At 41.3% G+C, this 27,081-nt stretch overlaps 1 protein-coding gene across 3 annotated transcripts; it reads right to left on the reverse strand.

Annotated features, from left to right (window-relative positions):
- Positions 1–5,221: 5,221 nt before the first annotated feature.
- Positions 5,222–24,721, reverse strand: LOC137180414 (heterogeneous nuclear ribonucleoprotein L-like). 3 transcript variants are annotated; one of them, XM_067585765.1, is made up of 14 exons: positions 24,379–24,721; positions 23,439–23,495; positions 17,248–17,366; positions 14,492–14,729; positions 12,568–12,664; positions 12,229–12,314; positions 11,915–11,987; positions 10,974–11,033; positions 10,631–10,884; positions 10,288–10,409; positions 9,508–9,706; positions 8,662–8,719; positions 8,422–8,520; positions 5,222–6,710 (listed from the first exon to the last, which is right to left on the reverse strand). In XM_067585765.1, the coding sequence occupies exons 1-14, from the start codon at positions 24,574–24,576 to the stop codon at positions 6,655–6,657; spliced, it is 1,716 nt and encodes a 571-aa protein (XP_067441866.1). In that variant the 5' UTR covers positions 24,577–24,721; the 3' UTR covers positions 5,222–6,654. The 3 variants fall into 3 exon arrangements, with proteins under 3 accessions (XP_067441866.1, XP_067441865.1, XP_067441868.1); XM_067585764.1 differs by having other exon boundaries at positions 12,229–12,323; positions 12,577–12,664; positions 24,379–24,719; XM_067585767.1 differs by lacking the exon at positions 23,439–23,495 and having other exon boundaries at positions 12,229–12,323; positions 12,577–12,664; positions 24,379–24,716.
- Between the last annotated feature and the right edge of the window lie 2,360 nt (positions 24,722–27,081).

The following is a 27,081-nucleotide window of genomic DNA, read 5'->3' on the forward strand; positions in this document are numbered from 1 at the left end:
CTATCAGAAAAATGAGCACTTGAACGAACATCACCGTGATAAGAACGACCTAAAATGACACAAACCATGTTTGAGAAAAACTTATTGAATGTTTGCTTTGATTTTTTTAGTCCTATCCGCTAACATGGAGGGGGCGGGACTTATGACCTACACTGCAGCAGCCACCAGGGGGCGATCAGTCTTTTGTGGAGTAACTATAGCTTTGCTTGCACCACAGGGTGGCGGTATAGGTCCAAGCAGAAAGCAGCTAACTAGTGCTTGTGGGATTAAATACGAGCTTTTTTGTTCAATTACTCTAAACTACGAGTTCACAGTTCAGTTCGACAGTATCAGCAGACACAGAGCTGCTGCTTTGGGGTTCTTCTGGCTCCAACGGAGTTTTGGACATCAGGGATGTAATATTATTAACATTGAAATTCAGGTTTGTTTGGCTGTACTTTATTTTCTTATGCACTGGCTCTCCTGACATGTTTGCAGAAGCTTGCAGTCTATTTGCAATATTGATAGCTAAGGTTACTTCTAGCTAAGTTAATGGCTTAAACAGACTTGTGTAACAGCGATGAAACAGTTTTATTGGTTGCAATGTACACTGTGAGTATTTGATTTGTATGATAAGGTCCTCTTTGATTGGATTAAAATGTAAATATTCTTCCTGTTATGCGTTTACCTGCTTTATTTTACCTGATGTCTTAGAGTGGATGGGAATGATCAAAACATCTTTTTACCTTTTTCCAGTATAGGGGCATTTGCAGGGATACAGTGATTCATGACTTATAAATACAGTCATTGGCTTGGATGTAGCGTTTAGTAGAATCAGCTGAGTACTTGATGTGGATTTATCTATGATTTGCCACGTTAGTTAGTTAATAATGTGGAGATTTCAGACTGGGGCAAACAAATCAAATGAGCAGAAGAGGAAGACAAAGGATGAAAATAAACATAATGTACTGTCAGGATCTACACATCTGGAAAACACAAGACGAACCAGTTTGTGGTTGGGACAAATAATTTCAAGCTGGAAAAAGAGATTAATTATGCTATATCTTTTATTCTTATCAATGCTTAAGTTTAAATTGATTGAGTGGCTCTTATCATCTGGTTTATTTCAAGAAAAACATTTTTGCTTGTGGAAATTCTGATTGGCTGGTAACTTTAAAACCTAGTAGCCATATTTCCTGGTGATCAAAAAAAGTTCATTTCAAGCCCTGACTGTAAATGTGCTTTGATAACTCTGATGCAACTGCTTCACTTCTTCAGGTCTTTATATGACTGTTGGTGTAGCATAAACATCACAGATTATTCTCTGTGTGTTCATAACTACAAGTGACACCTTTTACATTACATACAGTCATGTGATCCTCTGTTAATATAAAAATAACGATTAGCGCAGCTTTAAACTTAAAAAATTGACAGCAGGATAAACACTAGTGTCATTATCAGGTCATCAATAAGTCAATTGATATGTGTCAACTCACTGCAAAGTTAAACATATTGAAATGATCTAAAACAATCTTTATCAGAAGATATCGTTGTATATTGTCTTTCCAGTTTGTGTAAAATCTTTTTTCCTCTTTTAAAAACTGTGGCTGTAAAACCAAGTTAAGTCGTCTGTAGACTGTTTTTTTCTAATCATTGCAGGGATTTTAATGAGAAGCATTATGCAGTTCGCTTAAAAACCAACCAGACCTAATTCAGCCTGAATGTCAGAACTTGTTTTCTGAAACCTTGTGACTTTTTCTGTAGAAAATGGATTTGAGCAGAGAGACGATCATCTGATTCCTTCCTGAACACACTGAACGCCGTCTGTCAGGAGGAAACGTCCTGTTTCTGTGAATCCATCCCGTTATAATAGCAGCGTGACTCTATGGATGGAAATCTTGGTTGGTCTGTTGGTTCAGACTGAAACATCTCAACAACTACAGACAGAGTGCCATGAAATTCAATGGAGTATTTTTACATTGCTGTAAAAATACTCCATTACAAGTAAAAGTCCTGCATACAATCCTACTACAGTAAAAGTACATAAGTATTATGAGCTTGATGTAGTTAAAGTATTGCAGTAAAAGTAGTGGTTTGGTCCCTCTGACTGATATATTATTATATATGACATCATTAGATTATTAATAGTGAAGCATCAGTGTTAGAGCAGCATGTTACTGTTGTAGCTGCTGGAGGTGGAGCTAGTTTACACTACTTTATATACAGTTAGCTAGTTTAGTCCAGTGGTTCCCAACCTAGGGGTCGGGCCCCTCCAAAGGGTCAGCAGATAAATCTGAGGGGTGGTGAGATGATTAATGGGAGAGGAAAGAAGAAAAAACAAAGTTCTGATACACAAATCTGTTTTCAGTTTTTGGACTTTTTCTCTAATCTTTGATTTTTGCTGAAATATTGGATCATTTGAACATTTATTGAAATGAAAGCATGTGAGAAGTTTAGAGGGAAAAATCACTATTTGGTGGAGCTGTTAACAACTCATAGACATGTGAAATGTGACCCCGACTACACACTGCTTTTTGTAAGACGTCAAAAGACAACAATGTAAAACGTCCTGACGGACATCATTTCATCATCAGACAACCAGCTCACTTTTTCAAGCTGTTTCCTCGTCTGTTTGTCTTCTTTTTATGAGATTCCAGCTGCTGTACGCCTCGAGGCGTGTAGTGCTGATCCTCAACACAAGCAGTTTTTCCCTCGTTTCCCGCTGCATATTGAGACAATAGTGTCCATCCACAGCTCACTCCAAAATCCACTGGATCTGGACTGCATGCTGTCTGGTTTGAGTAAAGTGAGTTTGTCACTTTTGCAGTGTGAACACACGACACACAGAATAAGCATTTATCTTAGACACCCTGCAGGGGAGGGGGCAGACCTCCTGTGTGCAGATTCAAACTCTGACCTGGTTTCTCTCTGTGCTGTGCGTCCTCTGCAGCTGGCTTGATCAGATTACAGCCTGTCTTCACACCTGGTTGTTAGCGTGGTTGAGTGTTATCTGACGACAGACTGGTCAGACAGGCTGTCTAGTTTCTGCCTTCAGTAAAACACAGCAGGCTGATAATGTGAGCTGCAGGTGAAACACGCTACGGGGGCCTTCAACCGTCATTTTCTTACACCTGTAAGAACTTTACAGGTTAAAAATAACCTGCGTGTTTTGTCTCAGGTTGGACTATGATTGGCTGATCATATCACAGACAGCAGCACTGACACTGTTCTATTTACCAGCCACAAACCGCAACACATAAGAGACTTGTTTCTAAAGTTCATATTTAACAGTCAGTGACAGATGAGGCTGTAACCTGCAGTCTGCAGGCTGCAGAGTGGAGCAGAGATCTCACAGAGGCTTCAGATCTGAAATCATTTAAACTGAATTATTGATGAAAACAGTAAACACACTGCAGAGTCTTAGATGAACAAAGATGAAAAGTTGCAGCTGTCTACCATCTCATGCTACTTTATACTTCCACTCCACTACATTTCAGAGGGAAATATTGTACTTGTAATACTCCACTACATTTATTTGACAGCTTTAGTTACTTTTCAGATGAAGATTTGACATGAAGTAAGATAAGCTCCTAAATCAAGCTGCATTATTTAAACGCAAAGATCAAAGAAAAGTTCTGGAAAATGAGTCTAATGTATCAGGACTTTGTTTTTTTATTCTTTCCTACACAAACTATCATCTCACAGTCACTCAGATTGATCTTGTGACTCTTATAAAGTCCTGAAGATCAAATAATAACAATAAAATGCTGCTTATGCACTGATTGATAACATAATTTATTAAATGATTTTCTGCAAAACAAGTACCGTTACTTTAAAGGGAACCAATTATGCTCATTTCCAGCTCTATTTTTTATTTTTGGACTCCACTGGAGCAGCTTTGCATGATATGGTTTCCACCTAAAAACTCCTTATTTATCATATACTGGTCCTTTATGCAGCCCCTCAGTTCAGCCTCTGTCTCTAACATGCAGTTTTAGCTCCTGTCTCTTTAAGGCCCCGCCTCCCCATGAACCCACTCTGATCTGATTGGCCAGCTTTCTAAAATCCTGCCGAGGGGCAGCCATATCAGAGTTGTGTTAAGTTACTGCTGATGCAAACCCAACATTTCCTGCTTTACTACTTCATATTAAAAGCTTTTAAATGACTAAATAACAGGAAACTTTTATTGTGAAAAATATACAGGAAATTAAACGTGTTCCTCACTGAATTAGCGGAGCTTTGTTAGCTGCAACAACAACATATAGAGATATTTGGAGCCGTGTGTTCAGTGGATCATATAGAAATAATGCAGGGAGGAATAGTACAAGCAGAAACAGCCACAGTGATGATGACGTTTGATGAAGAGCTGCCAGGTGACCAGCACACCTCCAACAGGTAAACTACTTGTTTTACTTTGCTGTGCTGTGTGATGGAGTCATGGCTCAGCATAACTACCCACAAAACAATAGCAAAACACAAGAAATGTTAGCAGAGCGGAGCAGACAACCATAAAAAAGAAATCCGTCACCAGCTGACATCACCTCGGCCTGAAAGTAGAAAAAAACGTTGGAAACCGAGTGTTCAGAGCTGCTGCTTTCTGCTCAAAGGGGTTACTGCTACATACGTTTACCTCATCATTTAATATGAACATCAGACATTGTAACATTATATATGACTGAAAATAAGGAAAAGTACTATAGGTCTCCTTTAATACTTTAAGTGCATTTTGCTGCTAATACTTGTGTACTTTTACTGCAGTAGGATTTTTCATGCAGGACTTTTGCTTGTACTGGAGTGTGTTTACATTGCTGTATTGCTACTTTTACTCAAGGATCTGAGTACTTCTTCCATCACTGACTTTCACCATTTTACATCTGGTTGTTTTCACGTTGTAAGCATCTTTAGCATCGAACCCGAGTCTGTCCTACGGCTTCACATTCAGCGCTGCCAGCTGCTGAAAATCAAATAAATGAAAAGACGCCACAATTATTGTATTTCAGGACAAACTATCATACATTTAAATCCAGATTGTGATGTATACTGAGTTTATAACGTGTAGTATAAATATTCAGGAGACATCCATAGATCCATGTTGACTGCATTATGTACAAATGTACTATAAATATACTAATGCTATCCTACTTATTCAGGGATAAATGATGAAATAAAAACTGATGGTGCATCTAGAAGCACAGCTGCAGATCTGAGTGTTTTTTACAATCAGAGACAAATAACCAGCAGACAACTTCTAAACATTTTAATGAACAATATGTCAAGTTGAGTCTTTTAACAGACGGAGACAGAGAGGACGAACACACCGCTGATCCCACGACAGTCTCATCCGTTCATGTGGTTTATTACTATCAACATAGACATGGTTCAGTTTAACAGTAAATCAGTGCTCAAGATATTATTTAAAGGGTCGGTTCATCAAAAAATACAGTCTCACACACAGACGTTGTTTCCCTCTAGTGGCATCAATCCAGACAGTTTTGGTTTTCTTTGTCTCTGTAACAGTTTGTGCGGATTTGAAAAAAATGACTCTTATCTACTGAAACAGCTACACGTCTTTCCAGAAACAACGTCCCAGTTATTCTGAATAACAGCAGGAGAAATAGTTCCTGTGAAAACTGTTCAACATGTTCGGTGGATTATCCAGATAAAGTGCCAGATAGCATGCTAACGTGTTAAAATTAGCTTTGAATGTTATCTTGCTCTTTGATATTGTGAAGCTTTCATCAACACTCACATGATTGTTTTCATAGCGAAGACCTGCAACATGTTTTAAACTGTGTTCATTAATTAACTAATTAACCAAACACAAAATTATTGCTACTTAAGATTTCCAAACAACTAGAAATAAAATGATTTTATTCTCAAAATGAAAATATTCTGTAAATATGGGTTCAACACCGGACATTAATAATGTCTAGAAGCAGTGATGATATTTGTCAGTTTGTCAGTAAATCACAGTCGACGTCTTATAAAAAACAACAGTCACAAACAAAAACTCAGCTGTGGAGGAAACTCAGACATTCAGTTTCAAACAATGATGAAAGCAACACTGACCTTTCCGTTTACCAACAATCTCAACACAAAACAAACAAAAAAAATGAACAATTTTAAAATTTAAAAATCTAAAAATGTGTAATTGAAGCAAAAAATGTAAAAAAAAACAAACAACCTGAAACTGCATCAAAAAAAACAATAAAAATAAAATCAAACTAAATGATTCCAAATTCAGTGAAATAAATATTAAACATAACAAACATAAAATATTTTAGCATTGTTCATAAAATCTCTGTCTGTCTCTTTGTAGCTGGTATCTGATTGGTTGACAGTTTTTAATGATTCCTCCCTGAGTTACAAAAATAAAAGCATCTAAAACAGTACAACATCTTTATCTTCATGTGGACAATAATATGATATTTACTGAAACAAAGATTCCACTTCTCATGTGTGATTAAATGCAACTGTTCAGCCGGAGCAGATTTCCTGTCGAGCTGCTGACATCATTCAGGAAGAAAGAAAACAAAAGTGTTTCAATCCACGTCGAGCGTTTAGTTGCCTCATCACAACACTTCCTGCTCCATACCGAGTCAGATAAACTTTTGTCCTTTTCGTCTTTGTGCTGAACAGACGTCCTCTCCGGAGGACAGGGACGCTGCTCTCAGGTCACAGGTGGGAGGAGGTGGAGAAGCAGAGCTTCAGGGTGAAAGGGTTGGAGCTGTCTGAGGGCGACAGACGGAGAACGAGTTCATTCACACTGAAGTAAACACTGCTGACTGTGTGTGTGTGAAGGCTTTCACTACAAAATAACAAAACATAACTCCAAAAATAATCTATTTTAAGACATTAAACGAGAAAAAGAAACATTTATGAAGCACTTTTTAAAGAGACGAAATATTAAAGAGCAAGAGAAAACAGATATGAGTTTCAACATGTTTTTTAAAGATGTGACTTTGTGTGAGGCTGTTTGGTCCTGAAGGCCTGTTGTTGCTCCTCGTTAGTATGGTGGTGAGTCTCCCCGCCTGTCACCCAGAGGTCAGAGGTCAATAACTCCTTTAAATACACACAGGAGCCTGACCAGGTGATGCATCGTGTTTCAAAAGTCAAAACTTAAAATCAATCCTAAAAGTGACACTTAAAACTGGTCTAACTGGTGATCTAAGTTTAGCTTTTGTTAAAAAAACCTTTAAGGAACGTACTGGATCCGTGTGAAGCCTGACATCTAGTGGTGAAAGCAGGAAGTGACTCGCTTATTATCAGTTGGGGGAAAAAATACGTCTGCTGAGTGAAGAGATGCTGACAGTAAAGACAGTGATAAAGATAGTGACCTGGTCAGGTGACGTCATCTGCAGCAGCATGATTTTACACTGTCCACTAGTTTCCATCAGAAACAAGTAGTGAACACAACTCTGACTCATCATCAGCTTTTCAGTTGATATGTTGAACTTGTTAGCAAACAGTTTCTTATTTCCATATTCAGCAGTTACGGAGCAACATCATCATTCATGTGGAGTCGTCTTTCTGTCCACCTGGTGAATATAAGTCCAATATTCACTCTCTCTGTTTTCACTCTCTACCAACTCCTGAGGGAAATATCTGGCTCTTTAGCTGCTAAATGCTCCACTATGTTCACCAGCTAGTCTACAGCTAACTGTGTCTGTTTGGTGCTGAGCAGGTAGTGTACAGCGGCTTTTTACAGCTTTTTCTCTCTGAAAACGACGCTATGAGACGCTGAGAGTGAACCAGAACAGTAAAGTTGCAGCCGGACAGATAAACAATGAGCTGAAACTCACTATAAAGCTCCGTAAAGCTGAGAGGAGCTGCAGAGTCTCTGATGATTCTCTGTAGGTTCATCACTACGAGCCACAACCAACACTGTTACTGTACAGATCAGACTGTGGAGTTATAAATATATAGATGTATAGCCTTGCATGGTGGCTTGGTGTGAATGAACAGCAGAAACAGTGCTTTGGATAAAAGTGCTATATAAATTTAGTAATTTTAGGAACACATGCAATGCTTCTCAGAGGCTGACTCTAAAATCTAAGACACTGAAGCATCTTTGAATGCACCACCAAACTGCATTTTGCCGAGAGTGAGATGAGAGGATGGATATAATCTCAGGTCTGTACGTTAAGTAGCTGGAGCTGAGAGGAAATTAGCCTAGCTTAGCATAACGACTAGAAACAGGGGGAACCAACTAGCCTGGCTCCGTCCAAAGGTAACAAAGTCCACCTGCAAACACCTTTGTTTGTTTCCTTTAACAGCATGATTATTACATTTTTCTATATCCTGTGGACACTGTTTTATATGTAAAGGTGTTTTACATAAAGATCCACACAGTTTGACTTGGTTTGATTGATCAATGCCCACACGCCACCTGATTGGTTGTGTGTAATGTAAACAGTGCGTCAGCGTCAGTTGGCTACTTACTGGGTATTCTGATCTGGTGGTGGTTGAGAACAGTCAGAGTCTCCACCGCTTCAGTCTTACTGTCAAACTCCAACAGACCCGACAGAGTCTTAGAGCTGGCTGCAGCGATGAAGAGGAGGACGAAGAGGAGAGACAGACAGGAAGACGAAAGAGAAGACAGTAAATAAAAGTTGAATGATGGCTCCGTATTTCAGTCCTGATCACACTGCGGAGCCGAGCCGCGTGATTGGTTAGACTCACGTTTGGCGTCGAAGATCTTGAACTTGGTGAAGGCGGGAGCGCTGTGTTCAGTACAGAGCTGAGAAAGGAGGAGAGGTAGACTGTTTTTAACTCATCTGAACTAAAATAAGAACAATTAAAATAAGTCCAGGTTTTCAAGTTATTGATGCTTAAAGGACGAGTTCACAATTTTTCAAGTGTGTCTTAAGTTTATACTTCCACCGCAGCTCAACAGGAAACACAAAGAGGGAATTTGATGCTAAAAAGACTGTAAGTGTGTCAGATATCCACTTGATATGACTAACTCAGACTGATGAAGCCTCATATAAGCTTCACATCTACTCCTTTTAAGCAAGACTATGCCACACAATTTCTTTTACAAATGAAAAGTTTAATTCAGAAGCAATGACACATTGTTTATTATGTTGGCAAATGTTAGCTTATGCCAGCAGACTTTAGGTAAATATTTCAGTGGATAGATAACACATGACAGTAAATGTTTAGTGACCTTTACGTTCTTTATAGTAATGCAGCAGGGACTGTTTTGTGTTGAAAGGAACTGAAGAGAAAAACTGATTCTGTGAACATTTATGATCCATTTGAAGGTACTGCACAGTTTTTCTGTTGAGAAGCCAAAAATGAGCCAAAGCTCAGACATATCAGCATTTAAAACGATAACATTTGCCTTAATGCAGAGAAATAAGCAGAGAAAGAGAACTGTGATGATTCTCATCTCTAACGGCGTCCCACAGGGCTCCTAACTCGGTCCCTTCCCCTTCTCAGTTTACAACTCTTCAGAAAGCTTTCTCAGTCTCCAAACTCAACCCAACTAAACCCGACTATAATCTAATTTAGATGTGACCTCACCTTGTGCAGCTGGTGTTGGCTGAGGGTGGGCGGGGCGTTGTAGAAGTGCAGGACGGCGGCGGGCGGCTGGATGATGTTCCTGCCGCTCTGCGCGCTGCTGAAACGGTTATTTCTGGTCAGACTGAAGTCCTGGTAGCTGCTGCTGCCGTCCGGCAGCTCAAACACCTGACTGGGAATCACCGCCTGCTGCTTGGACACACTGAGGGGTAAAGAGAACCATGTAAACACAGAAAAATGGAACGAAAACAAACTTAGATTTATGATATTTTGTTGTACAGCATGACAAAAAAAACTATGAAAATGCAGGAGTTTGTTATGAAGCAACTAGGAGCATCTGACAATATCACATCATAGCTCAATATCTATATGTGTCGCTGTATTACAGTAATATTGGCTTTGGGTGTTTGCAGACATAAGACTCCACTGCTGTATGTGTACAAATAATAATGATAATTGTTGCAAAATTAGCCAATTTCTTTCCTTCAAATATTTTTTTCTTTTGTTCAGACCTTATTAAAACCAGATATATAGAAAAGTATTGAACTGGTAATTATTCTGCCTTGATACAAACTGGACTTGCATTTTCATGGAGTTTACATATTTCATGTTTTATGTGTTGTATGAACCATGTATGAACAAATGTTTGTTGAGTATTTTGTTGTAGCAGTAGAAGTTGAGGTTTTGTTCTCATGGTGGTGCTAAAGGAAAGGTGACAGTGGTCATTAAAATCTATTAAAACTAAGATCTTCCTAAATGTTGTCCGAGCATTAAAGCGCTTACCAAACATTCAGTTTCTTGCCGAACACCTTGATGCCGTTGAGGTGAGTCACAGCTCGGTCCACGGCGTATTCATCTCCCATCTCCACCAACGCCGTGCCGGGAACGCTCTTCATGAACTTCACCTGCAAACACAAACATCAGATCAGAGGTCGCAGCAGGTGACTCACAGCTCGTTGCTTTGGATGGAATTTGGATGTGAAAGTTGTGTTTTTTGAGGGATTATTTCCAGATGATTGACAGGTGGCAGACGATAACTCCACACAGCATTTATACACAAAAACAAAACACAAACTTAAAACACAGCAGTCGCTCTGAACTCTGAGGATGAGGAGGGACGACACACCTTCTCCACGTTGCCGTAGAGACAGAAGAGATTGAAGATGCGGCTGCAGTTCATCTGGACGGGATGCAGGCTGCTCACCATGGCAACGGAGCTGGAAGTGGCATGGCCCAGGAGGGAGGAGGAGGAGGATGAGGAGGAGGAGGAGGCGCTCTTGTGGTGGAGGAGCAGTGGATAGGAGATCATGTCCTGCACCTCCTGGCTGCTCCTCCTGTACCTGCTGTTCGTAGGCAGAGGCAGCAGGGGGCAGTGTGGGCCTGCAGACACAATGACACAGCTGGAGGAGAGGAGACAGACATGCTGGACGGACAGAAACAGACCAGACAGACAGACAGGCAGACGGTACCGTAGCCGTTGGATGGATGCTCTCCGAGGATGGCCTGACGCTGCCTCCCTTTACCCCGCTCTGCAACACACACACACACACACACACACACACACACACACACACACAGAGTTTTGGTTTGATGTTAGCAGGTTAGCAGAGTCACACCCAAATACAGGCAGAGCAGTGGGAGGTGAAACTGATAATCCTCCTCAGCAGGAAAATCTATTTTCAGCCTCCTTCAGCAGGCCGACTCTGCTTCACCTTCAAACCAGCTGCGTCACAGTCAGCAGTCAGGTTTACCTTCCAAATGTACGAGCACATTTTAATTGAATCTCCAGAAAATGTACAAAAGAAAATGTAGTGATTTTTTTTTCCAATTCACTCCTGTTGTGTGAATATTAGCAGACAAACAGCAGGTGGCGCTAATTTTACAGCTGGTGCTATTAAACCGTTGCAGAAGAAGAGGACACAACAAGATGACGTCATTAAAAAAAAAACAGCAATCAAAGCTCAAACGATGGAAAATGTGATGGAGGAGGTCGAAACCCGACTGTGGAGAAATTCATATATACAGAGATTTTGAGTATAATCAGTGTGAGGTCACATAACCTGATGTTCTCACTAGTGCGATGCCAGATTGGCTCCGGTTTCGATCGGTGGCAGATCGATCGATGCACCACTACAAGAATCAATACTGTTCATTGGGGCTGCGACAAATGAATATTTTCTTTATTGATTAATCTGCAGATTATTTTGTCAATTTGTTGTGTGTTTCTCGTTCCTCTTTAAATATCTTGTTTTGTTTTCTAACAAAATTTTAACAATTCTACAACAACACCAACTTCTACTGAAGTATCTACAAACCAGGTTTGTGTGTGTGTGTGTGTGTGTGTGTGTGTGTGTGTGTGTGTGTGTGTGTGTGTGGTGTGTGTGAGCAGTTATGAAAGGTGGTGTCCTACCTCGGTGCAGGAGGAAAGGTTTGGTGTAATCCCAGCTGGTGTTGTCGTTGCGGACGACGTTCAGTCTGTTGGGCTGCAGGGGGCGACAGAGCACAGCACCTCTGGGTGGGTCTGTGTGCGTGTGCATGAGTCTGAGAGTGTGTATGTGTGCATGCACGTGAGTGTGTGTTTATTGAGAGCACTGTTTGAAGGTTCAGAAGTTTAGTTTCAGTTAAGGGAGAGGGTGGGGATAGGTATGTCGACCAGGGTCCTCATAAGTATAGAAATACAATATGTGTGTGTGTGTGTGTGTGTGTGTGTGCGTGTGTGTTTACCCGAGCGTATTCGATCTTCAGCGTGCAGCAGCCGGCGTAGATGTCGGCTCCATTCAGAGCCAGCTTGGCCTTCTGAGCATCCCCCACTGACTCAAATGTTAACGAGCTCGTTAAGGAAGACTATCAACCAGCCAATCAGAGGAGAGAAACAAGTCCAACGAAATCCTCAACAAGATCTATTCTCAGATTCAGTAAATCTTATTTCCATCTTTAAAACTTTTACAGGTTTCAACAGATTCAGTTCTCTCAGTTTGTTTTATGTGCAGCAGCTCTACAGGAGTTAAATGAATGAATGAAGTGAGTCTCAGCTGATCTGTGAAACACTTTAAACACAAACACAGTCAGGATATTCCACCATGGCCTGGATGCCGCTGCGTTTGAAGATGACGATACGCTGGACGTTACTGACCGGGTTGCAGACGGTGTACAGAACATCCTGACGGAGAGAACACAGAGACGACTGACAAGCATGTCAAACAACAACAGCTATCAAATCCTATAAACGAGGTTCGTTATAGCTTAGAGAAGGTTGTTTTAGGGTTCAGGAGATTCAGGAAGTGGGCTCAACCCTTTCACTAACGCTCAGCTCTCAGTCCAACACTTAACACTTAAATAAGACTTTTAACACTGCGTCTTTCTTGCTGCTCTGTTGTTGTTGTTGTTATTGTTGTTGTTGTTGTCAGCAGTGGAAGAAGCACTGAGATCCTTCACTGCAGTAAAAGTACCAATACAGCAACGGGCCAACTACTTATTCTTTGAATTAAAACGTGCCAATTCGGGATAGGAGCTCTTGGTCACATCACCCAGCCCTACTTTATATACAGTTAGTCCAGTGGTTCCCAACCTAGGGGTCGGGCCCCTCCAAAGGGTCAGCAGATAAATCTGAGGGGTGGTGAGATGATTAATGGGAGAGGAAAGAAGAAAAAACAAAGTTCTGATACACAAATCTGTTTTCAGTTTTTGGACTTTTTCTCTAATCTTTGATTTTTGCTGAAATATTGGATCATCTGAACATTTATTGAAATGAAAGCATGTGAGAAGTTTAGAGGGAAAAATCACTATTTGGTGGAGCTGTTAACAACTCATAGACATGTGAAATGTGACCCCGACTACACACTGCTTTTTGTAAGACGTCAAAAGCCAAAAAGGTTGGAAACCACTGGTTTCATCTTTAACAATGTGTTGTATTTTAAAAGCTTGTTATATTATCCATTGTGTCAAATCTTCATCTGAAAAGTAACTAAAGCTGTCAAATAAATGTAGTGGAGTAGAAAGTACAATATTTCCCTCTGAAATGTAGAAAGTAGCATCACATGGAAATACTCAAGTAAAGTACAAATACACCAAAACTGTGCTAAAGTAAATGTACTTAGTTACTTTCCACCACTGGTTGTTGTTGTGTGTAACTTCTTTTTGCCAATTTGTTATCTATGTAAAGCCAGTTGAGGAAGTAGAAGGTTTGGATCCAAAAAGGTAAAAGACGTAATGAAAGTTCATAAACACAGAAAGAAGGTCCAGTGGCCCCAAAGTGCTCAGTGAAAACGTCATCGTTCTAGGCACATATGTGCCACTGGCCAAATACAACGTACTACGCTGTATAAATAAAACTAAATCAAGAACCAGTTTTCTGAAAACCACTCAACTTAATATAACTCCATCTGATGGAAGTGTGTTTGTCCATGTAATTACTGTAAATAAACAGTATGTATCATATTCATGGTAACTGTACAAGGTACTACGTTGTATTTGTCCAGGTCGGACCTCAGTTCATTCTCTGGTTCATTATCCGGCTTATTGTTAGCAACTGTTAAATTCACTCATTACGTACGCCTTGTAGTCGGGTCAGATTGAGGTCAGATCACGTTCCCACCAAACAAACCACTCCAGAGTTCACTTGTGACTGGACTGAGACCACTCCCTGTAAAGGGTCTCTGTGGTTATTTTAGTCTGCAGCCGAGTCAACTGCTGTGTTCAGATCTGCCCAAACAAATCGTACCGAGGAGAATCTGATGTAACCGGACTAAAAAGTACATGTGTTAAAACACCATGGAAGGATAGAAGACTCCAGGTGGAGTGGAGACGATTTTTAGATAAGATAGATGACTTTTTCAGAGAGAAAGATGGTTCTAGGGCTGGTAGAGAAGGTCTGACAGAGGAGGACCATGAAGGGTAAAGAAAGTTCAGGTAAAGGAGGATCAACTGAGCTAGAGGGAGTTTGTTCCACTAAAGGGAGGTGAGGTGGAGGAGGTTCTGCTGGACTTACGGTGGTGATGGGGTACAGCGGGTTCTGGATGGACAGCAGCAGAACCTTGTTTCCGCTGGTGGGGTCGTCTGCGTTGGTGGGCCTGGTGATCCTCTGGCTGGTGGAGAAGTTGAAGAAGGCCTGCTGCTCGGCGATGTAGACGGCCTCTTGGGTTCCACACGCCACGCAGCGCTCTGCGCTTTCCACGCTGTCAAACTCCACCAGGGCCTGCCGCTTAAACGGCATCATCATCACGTAGCTGCCGACAGAGTGGACAGGTGTGGAGGTGAGAGGAGGCGGGGCTTCACTCAGACACTCAGGTGGAAAGATGCTTTTTCTTTGTATAAGATGAGCTTCAGGTTGAAGCTGCTGTTAGTTTTGTTTATAGCGTTGGGTGAACTGTTTTTACAGTTTGGTATTTATATGACCTCTATTAAAACTATTAAAAACACATCATTGAGCCACATCGCTGCACTGGTTGACTAATAACTAAAGACTAATAACAGCGATCGCGTTTTAGTAGTTCTGTGTACATTGAGAAATTTATAATGTAACACAAAGTCCAGAGGTTATGATCTGCAGCACAACGAGTGAGCAAAGCTGTAAACAGAACTGCACATGCTCAGTAGCGTCTGCCTTACACAGAACTGCTCTCCAGAGACTGAAAACATGATGCTGTTATTAGTCTTTGGAGCCGTTTCTAAACAAACTAACGCGACCAAACTCTTGATGATGAAGGAACATGTGACCCAGAGCAGCGGTGTGACTCACTGACGTGTTTTTAATAAAGATATATCAGCTTTGATACAAACACAATACTTTTTAGTAGATCAGTTCATTGTTGGTTTGGATTCAAACATGAAGACAAATATAGAAAATCACCAGAAGTACACCTTTTTAAAAAATTTTTTAGTAAATATTTAGCTCACATGATGCTTTTTCCACCACAAACTAACTGACATATTGAAAACCTGATGCAGGTGTGTTCTGTACATAATGTGAATTTGGAGGCAACAGGGGCCCGACGGTAAATTTAGCCCCAAAACAATTTAATCTGGCCGAGCAAACTGCTTCAATCTCATCAAAATGAGTCAATCTAAAATTATATGAAACTGAGAAAAGCAACAAATGGATTGTTATTTTCAATCCATTCTCTAAATGTTGATTAATAAACTTTTTCAAGCGCAGTCTCTGATTGGCTGCAGCTTGGACTATATATATATATATATATAACTGAATTTATGATTCTATTAGTGATATGAAACTTGTTACGGTCGACAGAAACCTCATTCAGAGTATTCCCACCAAGTTTTCTTCCAAATTATCAATTTAGAGCAAAATGGCAACAATATTAAACCTGCAACAGGTTAGACTATAACTCAGTCAAACACTCTTCGGCTGAATGTAATGATATTAATACATTTTCCATAGACAGCAGATATATTTATGAGTCAGCATGAGAAATGTTACAAACACCAGTCACATTTCAGTCATGGTTCATGTAATCTTATGAATAAAGTTTCATACTTTTTGATCCTCTGGCTTCTTTTTAAACCTCACAGTTCTTCAACATATCATCACTACCATCAGGATTTTAGCAGCTATTTCAATGATTTGTTCAACACATTAAACAGATGTGATGAAACGGTCACTGTAATGACTGTTTTCAGCAAACGTGACACACCCACACACACACACACTCACACACACACTCACACTCACACACATACAGATTTAACAGATACTGCAGCAACCTGCAACAGTCTGACACTGTTAATGTTTCTATCACTGACATGAAACTGATACTGATGAGTCAGCCTGGTAGTCAGGAAACTATGATGTGATGATGATTTAATAAAACATCATTTGAAACAATAACTTATGAATCATAAAGCGGTTAGAGATTAAACTGTTTGACAGCAGTTCGACAGCCAGCAGCCACCTACAGACTCAACACTGCACATCACTAATCTCACTAATCGTGAGCTTGACCGTGGACTGTATATAAAGATGGATGACGCATCTCAACTTCCTGCCACTATGAAAAAGTGAAGCCAAAATATCTTGCAGTAGAGTTGGGCGGTGGGAAGACGACCCGTGGGACCCCCCCCCCCCCTCAGCTGTCCCGCCAAAGCCTCCAGGTACAGCGCCGGGTTGTGAGGCTAATTTGACATAGCGGCCAAACCGTGTAATTACAACGTCACGTGACGCTATTGGGCCCAAAAAGACTTTTTTGCATTGACTTACATTGTGAAAGAGACGTCCGTAAATCAGCGGATCATTTTTTTTGAGCATCACAACCCCCGCGACACGACTCACCTCACTATCGGAATTTGATCCGTTCGGTCCGATTACATTTCGAAAGCCTAAAAGAGCCGCACGATTGAACTGTTTTTTCCCCATTCAAGTTAGCCGGAGGGCTAAACCGGAAGTAGCAAGCGGAAGCCACTAGCGCGCTCGCTCTATGGGCCCAATGACAGAGATTTGAGAGCAGCTGTCACAGCTGTCAATCATGATGTCACACCACCACCATTAAAACTACATACACACAATGAAACAGTGGTGTAATAAAAGATCCTCCTGTGCTGCCTGCTGTTAGTGTTTTTATCTCTGTTATGTTTGTGTCTGCTGGAAGGATTTTGCTTTTGTGTGTAAAATGAGCTGCTGTCTTTTGGTAAAGTTCAACATGTGGACTCATTGTTGAACCGTGCGGGGAACCAATCATAAAAAAACAGTAAAGATACATGTAAGGACGTTATTTAAAGGTTAAGTGTTACCAGATGTTGCCGAACTTGTCGAGCGCCTCCACCAGGTCGGCCTCTACCACGGCGTCGCAGAGCCCTCGGACGTGGACGACTGGAGACGGGAGGATCCGGTGACTGTCCTCCACGCCGTCCTGCAGAGAGAGGACAGTAAAACACAAACTCAGACACTGAGGGGAAACTAAATGGATGAGGTGGAACTCTCTCTATCTACACTTTCACCGAAGCTTAAGTTCAGGCCATTAAATTATAATCATGATGGATCAGTGTGTCTGCAGTGATCAAACACGGAGTATTTCTCTATCAACCACAGACTGTATATAAAGCTGGATGTAGCGAGGTGTGATGTCATTCGTTGGTTTCATTGAGTTGCGGCTTCTGGTTGGCGCCATCTTTTCCATTTGGATCCAGGACCTTCCAGATAAGGCTTGCGGAGGAGTGTTGCCTTTCACGCTCTAAAAACACGTTCCGCTACCTCGGACCCAAGCTAACGTTAGCTTACTGGGAACACCGAGCACTGCACACTTGGATTTTTTGTCGATATCCGATATGCCAATATTTCCAACTCACTGTGGCCGATTGCCGATGCCAATACCGATATATACGCATATTTTTGGCTGGGGAGACTATTATGCAAGCATAGATTGTACTAAGTATGATCAAAAAAGACAATATATGAAGGAAAAATTTAGGAAGCCTTAAAACTTTAATGAACCTGCCAAGTGGGAGCAGCAGTAGAGTTTTCATTGAGTTCATTAGACAGACAGGATTAATGTGTAGGATTTAATCTCTGGTCCACACTCCGGAGCAGAAGGTGGCAAGAACAGAGTGGTACATCCTGTCAGCCGAGATGTTTCCTATCTGTGCAGCTGAACTTAGCAGCTCCTCTACGGACTGTTTCACCCTGATGGTCCCGGTGTTTCCTCCGCAGGCTCCACTTCACTCAGCTGCCCGTCAGACCCGCTGCCTCTTCCCGTTTTAACCTGAATAACTAACCGGTGCTCGGTACTCCGGTTGGATCCACCTGAAGAGCCGGGGCTAACGTTAGCTGGGAAGCTAGCGGAGTGTTATAGCCTCAGCATGACCAGAAGGAAGCACAGCCAGCTAGCCTCCCAGCTAACGTTAGCCTCAGTTCTGCATGTGGATCCAACCGGAGCACTGAGCCACAGTTTGTTATTGAAGTTAAAGTGGGAAGAAGCAGCGGGTCTGACGGGCAGCTGAGTTAAGTGGAGCCTGCGGAGGAAACACCGGGACCGTCAGGGAGAAACAGTCCGTGGGGGGAAGCACAGTCAGGCGGCGGAGGAGATAGCAACAAATCGACCTCTCATAATCGTCAGAAATGGCCGATGCCGATATTTCATTTGAGATCAACAACAGCAACTGGTTATTGATCTACACATGGCTAGAGAGTCGAGATGCGAGTGATCAACTGGCGGATCAGAGGTCAACATGAGCTCAGAGAACGATGAAGAGAACGAATCAGCTTTCTGAGGATCTGATGTCGTGTCAATTACAAATTTCCATCTCTCACATAAAGAAATGTGCAAAAGTTTTAGTCCCTTTAGATGTTTAGATTCTGCAGCAGGACAACGAGCACAAATGAAGAAGCATCTTCAGTCTCTGATCTCAACATCCATCAGTCAGTCAATCAAGTTTTATTTATATAGTGCTAAATCACAACAAAAGTCATCTCAAGGCACTTTTCACATAGAGCAGGTCGAGACCGAACTCTTTCATTTACAGAGACTCAACAATTCCCCCCATGAGCAGCACTCATGGAGGAAAAACTCTCCTTTAACGGGTAGAAACCTCAAGCAGAACCCGGCTCTTGGTGGGCGGCCATCTGCTTTGACCGGTTGGGTTGAGAGAGAGAAAGAGAGAGGGAAAGGAGGAGGGGGGGGGGACAGAATAACAACAATCATAACAATAACAACAAGTATAAGAAGCAATAACCAGGGAAGGATGCCAACAGGACCGTGAAGGCTCGGCCTGCATCCCAGGATTTCCTGCGAGATGAGAAAGCACAAAAAACTCCAGGAAACATCATGGAGTCAGTCTGAGATTAACATGAAGAGACAGAAGCAGCTGAAGAAGAAGATGCAGGAACAACCGACCTGCCGAGAACCTGAAACACTGAGAAGAACTGCTGCTGTTTTAAAGACCAATATTGATTATTTACTTTCTGCTGTTTACTCAACTTTGTTACTTTGTTACTTTTATTGTTAATTGATCAATAAAAACTATTCTACTACTACTATTTTAGTGGCTAAAACTTTTGCACAGTTCTGTATTTCAGAAGGTCATGACCCCCCCCCCACCTCCTCCCCACAGTATGGACTGTGAGCAGCACGTGTGACATGTATTTGTGACCCACGCTGTGAGCTGCTGGTGTTTCGACCACATAAAGATAGAAAGACTAGAGCACACACACACACACACACACACACACACACATTTACCTCTGACATAAAAAAAACAAGATCAAAGAAGTCAGGACAGGAAGCAGATAGTGATGAAAACATGAGACACACACAGAGACCTCCTGCCCCCCCCCCCCCCCCCCCCATCTCTCTCTTAACTTAACTCTCCACAGTGAAGCTAAAACTCTGGTTGGCTGCTTAGAATGAAACATGAGAGACGTTCAGACTTTAATACTACGACAGGACGGAGATTTGTTCAGTTTAGTTCTCCAATATTGTGGCAGAAGAAGTTTAGAGTAACGACGATAAGCTGAGATGAAACTGTATTGATCTCCAGTGGAGCATCAGAGTACAAAGAGGACTGTAGGTGAGAAAAAATCTTGCCGGTTATGTAAAAAAACCCAAAAAAGAACGTGTGAACCTGTTATTCTCAGGAAGAGGTTGAGCACGCATTGGGGTTTTTTTGCAGGCTGACCTGTTTTCTGCAGCAGGTCGAGGCTGCGGGTTCAGGCGTCTGCAGGAAACATGCTCTGATTGGCTATCAGCTGCCCGGCAGGCAGCAGCGGTGCAGAGGCGTCGACTTGTAGACAAACTCGATCTGACTCACAGCGTCTTTCACACATAGTTCCCAGTAAATTACTGGGAGAACACTTTGTCTTTGTTGCATCGCCGCAAACTAAAACCTTCAGTTTTAAAAAGCAGAAGATTGAATGAAGGTATCTTTAAAGGAGCCTGGTGGCTGATTAAATAAATTAAATATATTGAATTAAATAAATTCACTAAGAAACACTGATATTTTAATTTTAATGTAATTAATAATTTAAATCTAGTTCTCTGAAGCTCTTTGTATCTCTTATCTCTCAGAAGAAAGATAAATAGTTTCATACGCCGAGTAGTCGAGAGCTCACTCGACTGTGCCTACGCTTGGCTCGGTTACCATAGCAACGCCGAGCGGGAGGCAGGCGGATGTCGAGGAAGAGGAGGAGAGCTGTTACTGTTGTACTCAGTGAGTCGACAACAATGAAGCGGCACAGATTTTCATTTGTGTTGGGTAAAAGTGTGATATGGTTACCATGGTTACCAGCTGTTGTATCCATGTGACAGCATCAGGAAGAGGTGCAGCTCTAATCCGAACACACACACACACACACACACACACACATACACACAGATACACATACAGGGCCCAATCACCATGGAGACCAAGCCTCTGCCTTTTTGGTAAGTGTGTGTGTCTTTATTTGGCGTGTGTGTGGTGTGTGTGTGTGTTTGTGTGTTTGTGTGTGTGTGCTGCTTCCTTCCTGTCTGACTCTGTGACCTCAGCTCATCCTCTCCTCCTCCCTCTTCATCCCTCCCTCCTCCTCCCTCTGTCTTCCTCACCTCCTCTTCTTCTTCTCTTTCCTATCTGAAAGTGAGCATTAGCTCGGTCAGCAGCTGAGCTAACGAGGCTAACGAGGCTAACGAGGCTAACGAGGCAGCAGGATACATCATTTATAAAGCTCATCAACCCTCAGTCTGATTCACAGGAGAGAACAACACGATGAGACAATATTGTTTTTGTCTAAAGGAGTTCAGCAGATGCAGCACTAAACTCTGCGTGTGACCTCATTATACATTATAGACGTCGTCATTTTAACTTTTAAAGCAACGTTTTTTTGTGTGAAAACAACTTGCGTCTGCAGAGTGTTGGCAGGTGGTTTAACAGCCTGCTGCCCACAGAGAAAACACACAACCGCTACATCTCTTCTTCTTCTTCGTCCTCTTTTCAGTTGGAAAACAACAAAACTGCATCACAGCCAACATCCGGTGACGACAGAGACGAACCAAATCATTATTTTGTGACATCGTCTGATATTTTTCAGAATTCTGTTTCTGTTGTCAGACAACAGAACGTAGAAATATTTTCTGATCAGCTGAACTGAAACTATTACACATCACTGTAGGAAAATAAATACGCTTTGTGATGTGACAACGCTGTGGTTAAACTCGATGTTTTCTTCAGAAACAAGTAATGAACACAACAACAATATGTGTTAACGTCTGATGTTTTGTTGACTCCCTACGTGATGATTTATCTTTTCTCAGAGTCTTAACTGGTGGTGGTGGTGCTGCTGGCAGAAAGGTCATGGGGTCAGAACAATTGTGGAGATGTTTAGCTGTGGACACCTGGACAGACCAGGTCGACCTTCACCATCCAGTCATTATCTCTCCTGTCAGGGTCCAAAGTCCATCAGTGACGTCTGTAGCCAATCACAGACTTTCATCTGACTTCACTGTGAAGAATATATATATAATATATAATAGAGCTGCTGATATATAATGGATCAACAACATGAGATCAGATATTTAGGTGTAAAACAGATGAAACATTGTTCAGTATATTAACAGAAACATGATCCAGGCAGCGCTGCGCCGACTTCAGTTTGCAGTCAGGAAGGACTTTGTATTCAGGTTCAGTTTTTGACAAACAGACCTGCGGAGCTTCCTGTTTGATCTCGTCTCTCTATTGTAACGATAAAACCCTGAAAATCAAAGGTGCTTTGATGTCGGCTGATGTGCGGCGAGCGAGCGAGCGAAAACACGCCGTCGTTCTGAATAATCCACTGCGGCGGCAGGTGGTCGCCTCACTGAATATATAAATAATAATGTAAATGATGTGCAGACACATGAGATGAACTTTTAACTGGACGTCCAGTTCTTTTCATTAAGTTCTAGCAGCATCAGAGAGAGGGACAGGAAGTGGTTTAAACAGCTTCAATCTGACCAACAGGAAAAGCATCATCGTTTCATTATCTGTCTTCCCATGATGCTCTCTGTCTGCAGGAGGCCGACGACTGTTTGATCAGATGTCACTGAACTCTGACACATTCACACATAAAGACACGAGCCGCCTCCTTTTACACTGTCAAACCTGAGGTACGTCAGTATTTTCATTTCATGCTACTTTATACTTTTACTCAACTACATTTCAGAGGAAAAAGATTTAGTTACTGGATAATACAGATGACATTTTTACATAAAAAACATGTAATAATAGTTTAACATCCAACATGTTATTAAATATTAAACCAGTTGTTTCCAACGTTTCAGTCTTTTGTCCCTTGTAGAGCTGCAATGATTGGTTGATTAGTTGTCAACTCTTAAATTAATCTTTTTTTTTCAGAAAAAAATCCAGCTTCTTAAATATGAATATTTCCTGGTTACCTTAGTCCTAAAATAACACGTATTTACCATAGACTGTATATAAATATGGACGTAGTTACCGTGACGTCACTCGTTGGTTTCTGAAGAGCGGTTTTGAAGCTCAAAGCGAGCCGCTCCGGCCGTCGCCATCTTGGCAGTGCGTGACGCTGCCTAACTCCCAGCCAATCAAAAATGGGCAAAGAGGCGGGCCGAATGGCTGAAACAAGCCACCTAGCGGCTGGCGGACCTGTCACTCAAAGCAGCCATGTCCTTCATTATGCAGAACTTTACGGCTTAATAAAATTCTGCCAGATAATAATCTGAAGATGTCAAATTGGACTGTGGGAAATCATAACGGCATTTTTCACTATTTTATTTTGTTTAATGGACAAAATGATGAATCATGAAAATAATCTGCAGATTAGATGATAATGAAAATAACTGTTAGCTGCATCTCTTAACTTAAGCAAGTTACTGTGGGTTTTATCAACGTGTAAAAACAGTGGTGTGTACCTATTACTCTAGAAGGTGTTTGTATTTATTTGCTGTGTATTTTCCTCCTTTTCTGTCTGAACTGGTGACACTTGTCTCGTCTGAACTAACCTGGAGACCAACATGGCGTTCCTGTAGAGAGAAAACAGATGGCCTCGCTTCCTGTCCCTGCCAGAACCGCACAGAGACACCATATTGTCTCACCGAGCGGAGGAGCAGAACCCAGTGGGAAATAAAAAGGAACCAGAATAACATTTGAACAGCCCTCAGAAACATTCAAACATCTCCACAACATCCCAACAGCCACATTGAACCTCATTAAAGCAGCAGATACCTCATGTAACATCACACAGAGCCAAAAGAAACTCTGCAAAGTTCAACTGTGTAGTTTAATTGTTTGTTTGTCATATTCTGTCCAAACACTGGAACGAAGATGATGCAGATGTTCAGTGAGGAGATGCTGCTGCAGCAGTCACATGCAGTCTTTTGATACTACAGAGACTTTGGATGGAGTAAAAACTCCTGGACCCCTCGATAACAGGTGACTCAAATCCATTTCTTAAGAGAGCAGTTTAGCTCAATAAATGTCCTTTAAAAGCTACTGAAGAAACACTAGAACCTGTTCAAAACCACTGAGAGATACTGACGTGAGTCTGAAACCTATTAAAGCTTCTCAAAAGGTCAAATTAAAGAGCACGAGAACCTTCTGTGTCCTCACAAACATCAACAACTTCATAAAGCTGAGCAGCTTATCAGAAAGCTTTTATCTCATTTCTCAGTTTTGATGAGTTCAGTTTTCAGGTTATCAATAATAATAATTCTGTAAGTTTGAATTAAGAAAACCAGTAAAGTAAAGATTGATAACATATTTGAAATGCTGAAAACGTGCAGAGGCATCCTTCATTTTCACCTCTGCTCCGGTCACTTATATTTTCATTTCGCGGAAACTTGCCTCATTGTGATATTATAATGACACATATTGATTATTACAATATATCATATATAATATATGACTTTATATTCTCAGCAGAGTTGATATAAACCGTCCCACCTCCCGTCGGCTCCTCCGGCTGCTGCTCTCGGTGTGTCCGCTCCGCGCTGCCTCCTCTCCGGCGGAGTTCTCCTCCTCCTCCTCCCCGTCCTCCAGCTCCTCTCCGCCGGCCTGCTCCTCTGTCCGCAGCCGCTTGGCTGCCCGGTAGTATCCTCCTCCTCCTCCTCCTCCTCCTCCTCTTTCTTCTTTCTCCTCCATCACAGACGACGGACGCACAGAGGAAGATTTTGGGTGAAACGGAGGAAGAGACGAAGACACGTTTGTCTGCAGCTCCACAGATAGGAAAACACACAGACCTCCCACTCTGACACGATTTCAGAGCCGAGTGCATGAAGTAGACTGAAGGTCAAGGTCAACCTTATAATTGCTATATCTTCTTCTTCTTCCTCTTCTTCTATCTTTTAGGTCTATATTTTCGTAATAATAATAACAATTATAATAAGCAACTTTATTTACATAGCATTATTCATGCAAAAAATGCAACATAAAGTGGTTAACATAAAACCAAAGAATCATAGCATTTATGACAAAACAAAAACAAGGATGAATATAATCTTCTTTCAATGTATTATTGTTATTAATATTATTTATACAATCTTAATATATTTTTATTGTAGGCCCATTACTATTCATCACATTCAAAACTAAATTAAGACTAATTAGCACCACAATTTAACAAAATCCAGCAAATGAAAGTGTAGAGAGATAAAATATCCATTAAGATAAAGTAAAGTAAAATAAACACATCAGACATGAAACTTTGAGCTACATTAATAAAAGGCTTTTTTTAAAGATCAGTTTTAAGAAGGTGTCAGGTCTTCATTCAGGTGTTACCGAGTATTTGTTCATACTGTGGTTGTAATGAACACTGTAGGAGGCGACGTTACACTGTTAGTTTTATGTTGTTAAAAAACAAATATTAATTTATCAGTCTGATAAACCTCCAGAGAATCCATCTTTAACATCAGTTGACCCCGAGGTGACTGCACATGGGGTTTAGGTCAACAAACTTAAAGGGAAAGTTTGATATTTTATTTTTTTAGACTTCTTTCTTGCTAAGAGTCAGATGTTCAGACTGATTATATGCAAATATAGAAATATGTAATTATGAAGCTCCAGGCTGGAAACAGGGTGAAACAGCTAACCTGCCTCTGCCACCTACAAACATCTCTGAAGCTAAGTGTGAACCAGTTTATATCTCCTTGGTTTAATCTCAAGACAAATCAAAGAGTAAAAACAACAGTTGGTTTCTCTCAGGAAGCGCTAACTTCCTGCAGTCAAGAGAACATCCGTGTTGCTAAATTCAGATTTACACGTCACTAAGTTAAAACTAGTTGTTGCTAAATATTTACAGCCACCAACTGCAGGGGGAACTGTTGCTAAGCTAGCTGAAGCTAATGTTAGCATGCTAATATCTGAAAATAGTCGACATATCTGACACTTTACGTTCCACAGAAAAAAACTTTAAATTACTAAACCATTAACGTCAGACTACTGACAGTTAGCTTAGCATAATCTCACTGTGAACTGCATCAATACTGATTCTAATTAAACACGGATGTTTCCGCAGATACACAGACAAATAAAACAAGCACACACCGACATTCACAAATGATTCAGTTCACTTTATTTGATCTTTTTGCTCGGTCACTTTCCGTCTGACTCATTTCTGAAGTGTTAACTACATGAGACATTAATGAACTTTTAATGGTGCAACTGATTTTGTGAATCATTAGTTAGTAAAAGACTTTACACGCAGACTGACTGATCTTATCCAGTGTTACAGGATATGGCATTCACGTGGGACATGAAAAACCTGAATATTCATACACACTAAAAATCAAAAGTCAATATAGCAGTCAAAACACATCATCAGGTTAACTTCAACTATCTGTTATTTTGACCACTGGTGCCGCAATACAACCAGACTTTTTGTCCCCCCAATTTCAGGTGTTGTGAGTTGTAACGTTGTCAGTAAAGTTGTATAACTGTAAGTCTACTCTAACATGTTGGACCTGATGACTTAGACATGAACAAAGTGTTAAATAGCTTTTGCAGTGGGAGTAATTGGCCCACTCAGTACTTTGGAAATTAAGCCTACGGGGGACTAAACGTCGCTCTGCTGCAGTGCTGATTATTTATATATCACACTGACTGGTTGTCTGGTTGATTGGTTACAGTGTTTCAACAAACCTTTTAGCTGCTTGTTGGCGAACCACCACCGCTGCTACCATTTTGATCTGGAATCACCCTGATGAGAAGAAGGAATGCATTTCTTACCTTATTTCAGTTTTATGACAATGGCAGGCCAGGCAGAGATTGAAAGGAAGTTGATGTGGAAAAAGTTCAGTAGCCTATTACGTCATCAAAGCAGCATGTCGCCTCTGGTGCTGCTCGTTTTTAACCAGTGTTACACACAACAAGCTTTAGCTAAAAACTGTCACAGATTTATTGTTTCTTGTACAAGATGACGTGCAGATGACACTCAAAAGATACAAAAGTTATTAACAGTGAAGCAGAAAATACATATTTGGGTACAACTCCTTGATCAACAAGATGCCAACTGTGTGTCTTTCCTGCCTTTGACCCCTGCTGATTTGACATATTTGATCCTGTCTGAATGCAGCCCCTCCTGTTTTTGGCCCACCCACCTGAGAGCCCCCCCCCCCCTTACTACGCTGCCTTGATCCTGTATGCAAATGC

Source organism: Thunnus thynnus, chromosome 3 (genome assembly GCF_963924715.1).
Source record: "Thunnus thynnus chromosome 3, fThuThy2.1, whole genome shotgun sequence".
In the NCBI taxonomy this organism is placed as follows: Eukaryota; Metazoa; Chordata; class Actinopteri; order Scombriformes; family Scombridae; genus Thunnus; species Thunnus thynnus.